The sequence below is a fragment of the Tachypleus tridentatus genome, chromosome 10, assembly GCF_004210375.1.
Source record: "Tachypleus tridentatus isolate NWPU-2018 chromosome 10, ASM421037v1, whole genome shotgun sequence".
Lineage (NCBI taxonomy): Eukaryota > Metazoa > Arthropoda > Merostomata > Xiphosura > Limulidae > Tachypleus > Tachypleus tridentatus.
The window spans coordinates 61,184,941-61,197,427 of record NC_134834.1 but is presented as its reverse complement, the minus strand read 5'-3'; the positions used below and the strand labels follow the sequence as shown (position 1 = coordinate 61,197,427).

The 12,487-nt window shown below is 33.2% G+C and overlaps 1 protein-coding gene across 1 annotated transcript in view; it reads right to left on the bottom strand.

Moving 5' to 3' along the window:
* Positions 1-2,526, bottom strand: part of LOC143228084 (uncharacterized) — a 33,333-nt gene extending 30,807 nt beyond the window's left edge. Inside the window, exon 1 of the mRNA XM_076459414.1 lies at positions 2,316-2,526. Coding sequence (XP_076315529.1) covers positions 2,316-2,348 — 33 coding nt within the window. The 5' untranslated portion in view covers positions 2,349-2,526. The remainder of the gene's footprint in view (positions 1-2,315) is intronic.
* Between the last annotated feature and the right edge of the window lie 9,961 nt (positions 2,527-12,487).

The following is a 12,487-nucleotide window of genomic DNA, read 5'->3' as shown; positions in this document are numbered from 1 at the left end:
CACTAAAAGAGTTAGGTCAAATATATTTTATTCAAATACACTGTTGCTCCTACTGAGGTGAGATGTAAAAAAACTAGAATTTTTAACTTTATTTTCTAAAAAATTAAAGAAAATCTGAGCAAGTGTGAAATCCTTAACATGTTTGTACGAATGTCAATAAAAACAGTTTGTGTTTGTTTGAAGTTTAGCACAAAGCTACACAATGGGCTCTCTGTCCTCTGCCCATCACGAGTATCGAAATCTTGTTTCTAGCGTTGTAATTCCGCAGACATTTGGGGCAAAACCTTAGAAACGATATTTTTTTTTCATTATTGAAAGGTGTCACGTTTTATTCTAAAATGTTAAATTAAAATGCGATTTTCGGAAATAATTTATTACTTCACAACCTGTAATGGATTTACTATTATATATTTAATATCGATGTCTGTTTTAGTTAAATATCTATACGCATATATATTTAGAACTGCATGCAACTTGTATTGTTAAATGTGTATTACGAAATTCCTGTCTATTCCCTAAATTTGTAGTATTAATTCTTACAATCGAAAATCTTCTATATGTTTTACGAAAGCACTAGCATAGTTGTTGGGCCAACTGAAATTTCTAGAACCTTGCATTTTAGCGTCATAATGTGGCGATCTATTCCACTATTCGATGATAAAGAATAGCCCACCAGTTTTGTTGTAGTGTTGCAGCTGACTTCCCTCTACTAAGTCGCGTTAAAAATGGAATGGCGAATGCAGATAATCCTGGAGAGCTTGACACAGAAATTCAGCAAAACAAACAAAATAGTGAATTATTCGAATTCTCTTCTTATTCAAATTATCGTGAAGGAAATTTGCTCCAAGTAACTAGTTCTAAGTATATTTCGAACATAACACAAGTGATACCACTCTGTTATTAAAAAATATTTTAAAGATAAATCGGGAATGCATTTCAAAATTATACTATAAACATGTATAGTTATAGAGAAGGCCATCTTTAAAACAAACAAAAAAGTAACAGGCAATATGAAATGCATCAAATCTGTGAAGGAAGTGAAATGATAAAACTCTTGATCAAAACAATTGTAATGCAGTAAACATCTTCCTTTATGGAAGACGTCTTATACATTGGAATAAAGTTCATTTCTTTGTCTCACAACATGTTCCATTAATTAACACAGAATTGTCTAATTGCAATCTATAATATCGATGTGCTAATTACTCATTCGAAAACTGACGTGCCGGGTTCCATGAAACAGAAAAATATATATATATTGATAGTTGGCTACAGTAAATAACTGCTGTTGCGTGTTACCATAACCATGAGATGTCTGCCGTTTAGGAGTTTTATAAAATAACTCTAGCGGCGTTTACTCAGCAGTGATAGAAGTCAACAGTTGCCGATAGGTTAAAAAGACACAAGCGGATGCAAGATAATGGCAAACGGTAGAACATAAAAGAAAGTTGGAGCAGTTAGGATACAGACGGTTCATACCAAAGATGTCACAAACAAATCAGAAAAATACTTTGATCGGAGTAAATCAGTGAAAGGTAAATTTATCGATTATTCTCAGTACAATGCAGATGCGTCAGAACCGAAGGTGCTTAGACAGCTGGTGTACCTTCACATTCACATATCTGATTTCTATAGCAACTGTAAATTATATTATTCTTACATTAACTGCATGTCTAGCTAAGCATCCTTACTTTCCAACTCATACCTACACCACTACAATGACAGATTATTTTTCGTCTCCAATTGGTGGAAGTTAAAATGACTCAAATGTGACACTAATGGCTACCTAAATGTTGAAGTTTACTTTTTACAATATATATATTTTTGTTAAATATAATAACCTTAAACTTCCTTATAACACGTGACTTATCAATGGTGCACGTACCATTATGGCATAATCAATATATACTTGTCCATTCGCACCTGTATATACAGCAGTTTTTGAAATCGTAAATTTAGAGTTCATAATCGTTTGTTTATACTTAGAGTGTATCAACGTAGCACTTTCAAAAAGCCGGAGAATTAGCATTTCACGTTTTCACGATCATATCGAAGTTCGAAATGCCCTTCGCAACATGTGATGTTGTCTGACGTCATGTAAAAATAATTTCACTTGTAAACAATTCTCCACATTCTGTAAAAAAATTTAATCCACAAGAAGAAAGGTATAAAATTCTGAACTATCGCATTTATAAATCTTACTGTATATAACATGGCTGGGAAGTAAAACTTATAGCAAATGCTTCTGACTATGGATTGAAAATGAGGTTATTCACTGTAAGTGTTATTTACTTTTGATCGGAATTTACACTTACCTTAACTAAGGTCCATTTTGTATTAACTTTCATTTTCTCTTTAAATACAGTGTTCGCAAAACTATCTCGAATTCAGAGGGTACAATGAAATGACGTAAAAATTACACGCGTCTGGTTTCTAGTCATGACATCATCATACTACAGATTCTAAGGTCTCGCAGATCGTCTCACAAACCACGACTGTCACTTTGATGAATATTCTGTTCTGTCGTGAATGTTTCCTCTCCACCGCCGTTAAAAACAATACAAACATATACTGGTAACATGACCCGTGACCTGACTGCCGTAACGTTAAAAAAATCGTACATGCACGACGATATCGTGATAGTGATCGACCGGGAAGTAAGTACCAGTGTAAGGGTCAATGCCAGCCATTTGCCTGGAGAAAGAACGTTACCTTATCCTTCTCCTCGCTCTGGTTAACAGGAAAGTTTTGTGCCTACGACAGCTTTCTCAGATAATATTTTTAACACTATAGGGAAAACATTGGTTGCTTATCATCCTGTCTCAGACAATCTTACCTTCCATCCATGGTTGCACAGCAATAAATGCAAGGATTATAACGCTAAAAAACGAGTTTCGATACTAGCGGTAGGTAGAGCACAGATAACCCATTGTGCAGCTCTGTGCTAAATTACAAACAAATAAAATAACTTTTCGTAAACTACGAGATATCGTAGTGTGAAACTAACATTGTCTGTGACGTTTAAAACGGGATTCAATGAAAGAAAGATTATTACTAAGACATCTTCAAAGTGTAATATATTTAAAATTCATAAAAAAAACTTCCCAAAGAGTCAAAGACCAGCTGCAACTGATTCATGTCAAGGGAAACAAACTAATTTCAAGACTGCGATACCATCAAGTTGTTTGTTATAATTACTTATACAGCGTATATCCTTTGTAATAAAATACCTAGAAAATCTGTACTGATTTTCTTTGAAATACATTGGCGAAGATTCGACCCCACGTTTGTAAAATTTTCGATGACTTGCCTGACAAATTGCAGCGTTAGTTGTTTTCTTTATTTATGCATAATAAGTAGATATAAACATTGTTTGGGTAATACATTTTTAATTTTAGATCATGGCTGTACTAGTTATTGTAAAAGAAAAAAACTTAGAAAAGATAGTTCCGCGATTTTTGGAGAGGTGACATTTTTTTCAGTTTAATGTATTATATTTGTTAGTGTTTGTAACGGATTTACTAATGTATATTTTAATATTAATGTTTATTTTAGTTAAATATATACTTAGAAATACATGTAGCTAATAATGTTAAATATATGTTGCGAAATTCCTGTCCATTCTCTAAATCTGTAGAAGATTCTCGAGTGTAAGAATCAGTAACGTATAAACGTAAGGAAATACCAGTATTGTTGGACAAATTGAACTTTCGAGAACCTCACCTAAAGTTTATAAAGTTATACGCCAAGTGACAGTTTAATATTGTCGATTTGCTGCAGATAGGCAACCTCGGAAGCTATAATTCTGAATAAACGCTTATTAGTCGGAAAACTAGATATTTGGCCAGGAACTTTTATAGATTTTGAACATTAAAAAACGTTTAAGTTCAGTGAATTAACTTCGGACGTTACCATTTGTAAAAAAACATCAGATATTTTCTTCGTTGTAAAGTGTAACAGTGTATCCACACATAATTAATTCTCTCATTGTAAAACTGTTAATAAAATATTGTTCCAGACAAGAGAAATGGCTCAGCATTGTTTGTAAATTTGTAAAACTTTTGTAAATGAATTATTTTTGTTAACCGCTATTATGAACTGTATTTTCGTTTGTATACTAAAATATACTTGTGTACAGAAAGAAAATTGTATCAATCTTGTTGGCCAATATCATAAATTTGATACATATTAACATTCAATTAACTTCTAAATTATAATTCAAAGTTTCGGCTATTCGAAATAGTAATACCTAACGTATTAAGTTATTTTACGAAATTTTTTTTATTATCCGGTAAAAGTAATACAAAATCCAGTTCACTAAATTATGATAACGACAACATATTTCTTTACTGTAGTTGTATTACCTATTTAACAAATTAAAGATAAACCTAACTTCATATACTCTATTGCCCCAAATTAACACCCCGGATTCGTTGGAAATTGCAAAGTGAGTGCTAATTATAGTATTTGTGGAGAAACAGATTCTATTTTTCATAAGTGATTTGTTGAGCTCAATGCTAGTAAGGGTCTCTGTTTGTTATTTTGTTATTTTCTTCCAAATCACAATTACAGTATTGAAAGTGAATTACATGTAGAATTACTATTGGTATCACACAAGCTTAATAAAATGTATGATACTAAATAATCACTTACTAATTTTTCTTAACTACGATATTTATCGTTTCTCTATTACTTTGTCAAAACAAACTCAATATTCGCGAAATTGAAGTAATAGACAAACAAGCTAATTAACTCAGTAATTAATCAACTTCTATATATTTTTATGCTGTTGAAAGATAGTGAAGTGAGGTAGAATTTCCCATAACCAAGGCAACTCGATTGAGAACTGTTTAATGAGCGATGAAATGGGCTACATGTATATTTTATTGTCTTAATAGCATGTTTCCTGAATAAATCAGAACATCTTAGCAGCATCAACATTAAATAAATGCTGTGTAAATACTGATTTATTGTGATTAATAAAATACACTTAAAAAACACCTCACCCGTTTTATATCATTCAAATCGATTCCCAAATTTCAAAAACTTCTAGCTAGTAAGTTACATATTCGTCTTAATCATGTGACGTAAAAGACAAAAAAGAAAAGGCACACAACGATATCGATTAAGCCCATGTATTTATAACAGCGTGCATTTCTTTGAACAAAATCACTACTTAACTGATACATTTTCGTCTGTTTGATGATGCGTTATCTTCCCATATAAACGCTTTTCTACTCGGGTTCTTTGTCCCTCTACAGTGTTTCACGCCCATACAGAAGGTCGGGGGGGGGGGGGGAATGGGTAGGGTAGTGGTTAGTGTTTCGGACTGTGAATCTAAGAATTCACGGTTCGCAGCCATTGCCGTGGATGTGTTAAAAGAGTGACGGTCAAATCTCAAGAAGTAGCAGGAGAACTGCTGCATGGATACCTTCTCTCTAGTCCATCGCTGCAGCTGTTAAAAATAGTGTTTGTGTCGTTTTGTGTAAAGATTTGTTACAAATAAAGCCATACAAAAATTTCTTCCTGCGACTTTAGTGATCATTTTAACTAATGTAATGAATAAAATTTGACAAACAAGGTAATCATAATAAAACTTGGTTAACAAATTATTACTGAACCTTTGTATTTTCGGAATTTTTTTTGTGTATTTTACTTTTTTAATAAATTGAATCGTATCAATTTCATCAAAAATAATTTAACAATATTCTTAAGAAATTTCAACTAAAATATAAAAAAATGAAGTAATAAATAAATAACTAAAAAAGAAAACTGTATAGAAGAACAGATTCATTAAGGACACAAATTTTCTCTGAATGAAATACATCAGTTGTCGAATTAAAGTCGTTTATAATATGTAATATATATGGACTGCCATTACATCTTTCTGTTCTAATCGCACTGATGGCCAGGCTCTTTTTTTTTTTTTTTTTTACATTACCAGAACTTTTTATACTACCATATACACAGTTAACCAATAACTGACATTAACATTATTATTTTATAATTATCTTTTACCCAGAAATAGTAGTTTTGACAAAATGTTTTTTTCAGATTTCAGTATGTGTACAGTTACGTATACACTTTCTCCACAAATGATTATACATTGACCAAGTGAGTTCCCCCGTGGCTCATCGACAAGAGATGGGCCTTACTTATAACGATAGATTTTAAGATTTGATGCAAATACGAAAATAGCATACATAGCCAGCTATTTTGTATTGTGCAAGTTTATTCAAAAATAAAACAACACTACTAGCAATAGCTATCTTCCATTTCTCTTTTTTTAGCTTTCGTTTATTACATCTCACCTAGTACTAAGTGGTTAACATTTATTTTAATTACGTAAATTAGGATAGGTAAGCTACAAAAGTTTACAATACCGGAAGCGAAAGTACAATCAACAGATATGAAACGAGATGTGTAATGAAAACACAGCAGGTCCTCCTGTTTGTTCTACCTTGACAAATCTCTTTAATCTTCGTTCTTGTTGTTCGCGTGACTACATCGAGAAAAAAACAAAGTAAAATTCTGAAGTATTTCGTTTTGCATGCTTAGTTTAACTCGGATCTACTTCACCTACCCTGCCAACCTTGTCCATGATGACAACACGTCCCTGTAAAGAAACTGCAAGTTAATTTGACGGTTTCTTAGCGAGTAAGCCCGGCTTGGCTAAGCGTGTTAAGGCGTGCGACTCGTAATGTGAGGGTCGCGGGTTCGCATCCCCGTAGCGCCAAACATGCTCGCCCTTTCAGCCGTGGGGGCGTTATAATGTTACGATCAATCCCACTATTAGTTGGTAAAAGAGTAGCCCAAGAGTTTGCGGTGGGTGGTGATGACTAGCTGCCTTCCCTCTAGTCTTACACTGCTAAATTAGGGACGGCTAGCACAGATAGCCCTCGAGTAGCTTTGTGCGAAATTTAAAAATAAATAAATAAACTTAGCGAGTAATACGGTTGACCAATTTGTTTTCTTTGCAGTAGCGTACTTAGGTAGGAGCTAGAGGGAGTTCAGCCCCAGGACACATGGTCTTAATGCGAGCCATTGATAATTTTATTATATCTAAAATTACATGGGATGTATGACTCACAAAAATTATTAGCCCCTGGACCCATACAACCTTAAATTCGCCAGTTTCTTTGTAAACACAATGAACAATTAAGTAAAGTAGTAATTCCATAAGAGACACTTTTATTTGTCCAGTTTAGTAAATAAAGACGTGCCAATTATCGCACGTTCCGGTATCAAAGTTTAGGTATATTTAAATTAGGATTTTAAAACCCAGCAACAATACCTAAAAGGTTTTGAAATACCAATTATTAACCATTTATTTATGTATACTTTAGAAAATAATTAAAGTTTGTATAATTTCCAAAAAAACAGCAAGTTTTACAATGACTTGGAGTAAAACTCATGTTGCCGCGTACAACATTCCTTTCCGTTGTTTTGTTTTTTTAAAGTTAAATACAAAGCAACACAATGAGCTATATATGTTCTGCCCACCACGGGTATCGATACCGTTGTCGTGATAATGCATTAATGTAAGTTTATCTAATTGTTATTTTACAGCAGAAAAATAAAATTAGAAAACTGGTGTGTGGACAAAACATCAGGTATGACATTAATTATTATACCTCTATCACTGTTTACGTATTAGCATTACGTCGTAACCTATACTTTCAACTTTTAAATGCTTGCTAGAGGGATCTGACAATCGTGATGATGAATTAATTATTGAGAAACTAAACTAATATTTATATTGGCACATTAGTTATAAATTCCAGTGATGAGTAATAATTAGTTCGATGACTGAGAATGCAGTGACGTGTTCAATAGTAGAAAAATCGAGCAGTTGTTGATCAAGAGAAAACTGATCGAGTACTGTTATTCGGTACGTTTGTGCTTTTGCTGACTAATTAGTAAAATAGTGAACATTTGTCGCCGATTAGAAATTTCTTTTAAATGCTACCAGTGCATTAACAGTAATTAAATAGGGATTTGAAAGGGACAGAACTCCATTTTGTTATCTAATTTTAAGTTGCAGAGCAGGCCACAGCATGGTACAACAGAAACTTTTTTTGTCATCCGGTAAAAAGACGAGTTAAAAAGATTTACATCACTAATTCGATACTAACTTGCCTATCTCTTGAAGATCTATTTATATAGCAGTATTAGTGTAAGTACAACATGAAGAACATGTGATTTACTGCTACAGCAGAGCAATCAATTTTGCAGAAAGAAGGTATTATACAATTTGTAATGTTCTGCTGAGTATTATTCAAGTCATAAGTCCATCATTATCTGTATGGACAAAAGTTTTTACTTTGACAGATTATGCAACATTGAAGTTGCTGGTGGATTTTCATAATCCCAAAGGCCAAATAGCATGATAGTCTAAGAAACAGTAATAAGTCATGTCATCCCCTATTGCAAAAACACTGATAAAATAAACTTACCAAGAGAAACAGTTGCAGGACAAAAATATCCCAGACCTCCATCCATATGAGAACACAAGAATTATACAGTTTGGTTCATAATATAGTGAGATGACCTGTACTCAACTTCCAGGTTATATGTCAATCCTCCTTCCAATTGAGGGGTGTATCCACTCAGTATGTGCAAGACAACAAGCTGTTTGTACAAGATGAATGAGATGACCAACTTGAATTACTATTCTGGGCAAAAAAGAGAAAGGAAAAGATAAGATGAGAATAAAAACATCCAGTCACCCTCTGAAAGTAATTCTGGGAAAAAAGGATCAATAAGATAGAAGATTAATATGTTCATATGATGAATAGTGCATGAGGCCATTCAAGCCAAAAAGTGAGTAATGGCTTTTGAAGCAAGGAGGAAAAGAAAATATGCCTGAAGCATATAAAAAGAGGTCAGTCCACATCACAAGCTTTCTCTTTGTGAGCTTCAGAGTCTGAAAGTGAAAACTAAAAGAATAAAACTAGGTGCTAAAGGGTTATCCATAGTGAGAGACAATCTGCTAAAAATACCAAAGAATGAACATACCAGATAGTTGATTTGTCTTCATGTCCATAGACATGGAACAAAACTGAACATGCTAGTCGTGGGCACACAAAAAAAAAATCAGGAAAAAAAATCAAGTGCTTCACAAAGAGTGTGAGGGGGGGGAAGAGGTGTTTGAATAGATTGTGATAACAAGATCCAACAGATTAACTAGAAGATGATGGCAAGCCTGCTGAGCAGTCAACATCTAAAGGATGTAAATGTAGAGAAACCACTCCTCTGGGAACAAAACTCAATAAATGGAACAAGTGTTCTGAAATGCACCCAAGTGAAATAAGGTATTGGTTAACAATTTTTATTTGTAGGTGTGGGTATAATCAGTCACAAATCTACATAATGTGTCACTTATGCAATGCTCACCACATGTATGAAAATCTTCATTTGTGAGCATTATAAGCTCTCATACTCATTCCAAAGCCCTGGAAACTCCAAAGAGATACAAGTTCATACGAGGGAGAAGGATGTCAAGGGTCATTTGAGACCACGTAAGTCTTCACAATATTTAAAGGTGAAAGGTGAATCTCTGGATATGCTTGCAATGATTAGCTAGGATCCATTGAAGGTGTGGACACATGCAGAAATAACAAGTGACTCAAGAAAGTGTCTTCAAAAGAGACAGATCCCCTCAAGCAGAAAATTAGGGAGACAAGTGCCTTGGTGTCTGATAGTCTGTGTTTCAAAAATATAAAGGAATAGGCTGAGCCTTCCCAACATACAAATTGAGAAAGACTCCCAAGTGGATGTGATACAGACTGAGAGTTAAAATTGAGTTAGAAGGAAACCAGCTCTCTCAAACAATACAAATTTCAAAGGAGAAGGGAAGTCACAACAGTGGAAGCCATGTGGGATCGGGCAAGTAGGGTCCATATGTTTATAAAGTAGTGAAATAATAAGTCTTGGTAACCAAATCCCATATAATTTCCACTAACAAGAAATCAAATTTCATTTTTTATTTTTCAAGGTATTCTTTTTATTGTGATATATGTATAGTAAACTTGTGATTGCATTTATTTTCACTGTGATTATTAGAGAGTATCAAAATAGGCCTCACTTGTTAAGCCAATACAGCAGTGAGATTTACCATTATAACAAGACATAAATCCATGCATAGTAATATCTTGCTTGAATAAAAACTAGTACAAAGAACACACAACACATTAATGTTAAAACATAACTATTTAGACATTTTCACATACAGCTGAAGAAATTTGTTCTCCACCATGTGAAAATAAGAAAACCACCATTATTCCCTTAAAGAAATTCTTATTTGCTTCAATTTACAATGTTCCAGGCAGAAATGCAAATAATTATAGAATTTTAAGGATTTTTATAGCAAATTTTGCTGTTAAAATTGAAGAATAAATCAGTAACTTTAAGAACCTGAATCTCTACAAACGAATATTTCATATGGTAACAGGGGGTATTGTGCAAATCAAAGTAGGTTTCTACTCCAACAACCACCATAAGACTGATATGAAGAGCCATTTTTTGAGTTAAACCAATTTCCTACTTTGATCTGTAACGTTTAAACTTTGGTTTGTAAGATATTTTTACAACCAAGAACCATTTATTAAATAGTGTTAATTAATCATGAGCATTAAGAGCTTGGTGTTGAAAGTAGGTAAGAGAAAACACCCCTCCTGCCACTAACTGCTTTGACCAGTACCTCCTTCTATAATGTCAATCTGACCATCACACAATGTTTTAAAAATACAGATATGTAATTCTTAATGCTTTTACAAAACTTTCAATAAGGTTATAATAAATTCTGTAATAATGTTATAAATAAACTATCACACATTTTTACTTTTACACAAGTTAGAATTTTTGTGTTATTTATCATAGCATCTACCCTTACATTCTTTTAAGTTCATAACCCAAACACACACACACACACACACACACACACACACAGATATATATTTTAAATAAAATGCCTCTTGTACACAGTTAGCTTCAATAAATACCCTTAATTCAATTCTGTGAATGAAAAATGTCATTTTAGTTATTCATTTAGTTCTGTATGTGTGTATTAATGCCTCTAAAGTAATAAAATAACCACATGCATCATATAGAACAGAAAACTACTATACAATTGTGGCAATACTAAGTTAGCTGAAGAGGAACAAACACCATACATTTCAAAGAAATGGAAATTGATTTAACTTGTGTTGTGTTATTAAAGCAGCTTAACACTAAGCTTCCTAAGCATGCACACACATACAATGTTTTTACAGAAAAACATAAAACAAACTTTTTCAATATGCAAACTTATGTACAGCAAAGATAATATCCTTCCAACTTATGTGGTGTTATTACAAGAACATTTTTAGTATGTATACATTTAAAACAAAGAAAACATCCAGTTTAGATGGTGTTATTATGGCACCTAGAGACAAGAAACTTCATAAGCAGGCATACATTTGCAACAAAGATGCCTGTCCAAACAGTGTTATAGTATCTCAAAGCAAGACATTTCCTGAACATATATGCATGTACAACAAGAAAAAAAACAAAAAAACATCCATTTGACTCTTGGAGTTATTATAGTTACCCCTTCAATAACTGTAGTTGTTTACATTCAATGGCAACTAAGCTGGCTAACATATGGTTACCCCACTGTTTTCAACAATCACACTATCAGCTTACAAAGTTAATATACATTTTTTTTTTCCAAAATTACCTGAGAGGTTTGTTTGTTTTTTTAAGTTGTGCAAAGCTACACAAGGACTACCTGCACTAGCCATCCCTAACTTAGTAGTGTAAGAGTAAAGGGAATGCAGCTAGTCATCATCACCCACCACCAATTCTTGGGTTACTATTTTCCCAACGAATAGTGGGGTTGACTGTAACATTATAATGTCCCCATGGCTGAAAGGACGAGCATGTTTGGTGCAACAGGATTTCAAACCCACAACCCTCAGATTATGAACTGAGTGCCTTAACCCTCTGGACATGCCAGGCCTTACCTGAAAGGTCAGTGGCAATGTGTAATACTCTGCAAAAGAAAAGCTTAAAAACTTAGTTAATATGATATTGTTACCTTCTGCCACAAGAGTCAAATGAAAGCTACTTGAAACAAACACAGCAACATAACCACTTAAATTATTATCTTGTGTATATTACTGCTTTAAAACAAGTACCCAGATTTGTAATCTGATACAATTAAATACAAATTCAAGAATGAAACATCTTTGGTGCTAAATCTGATGAAGAGCAGTTGAATGAAACATGATATTAAACACAATTATGGTCAATGATGTTGTGCAATTATGAACTTCATTTGGAAACTACTATAGGCAATTAAATATATAAGAAGAAATATTGATAGGAAATAATTGTTTCTTCCTATTTACACTTTGCATTAAATACATTTTAAGATAAATTTACTACAAGACTGTATGAAGAAAAGTTTGGTGTCATAATCTGATACTTGGTCTGCTAAAATCTT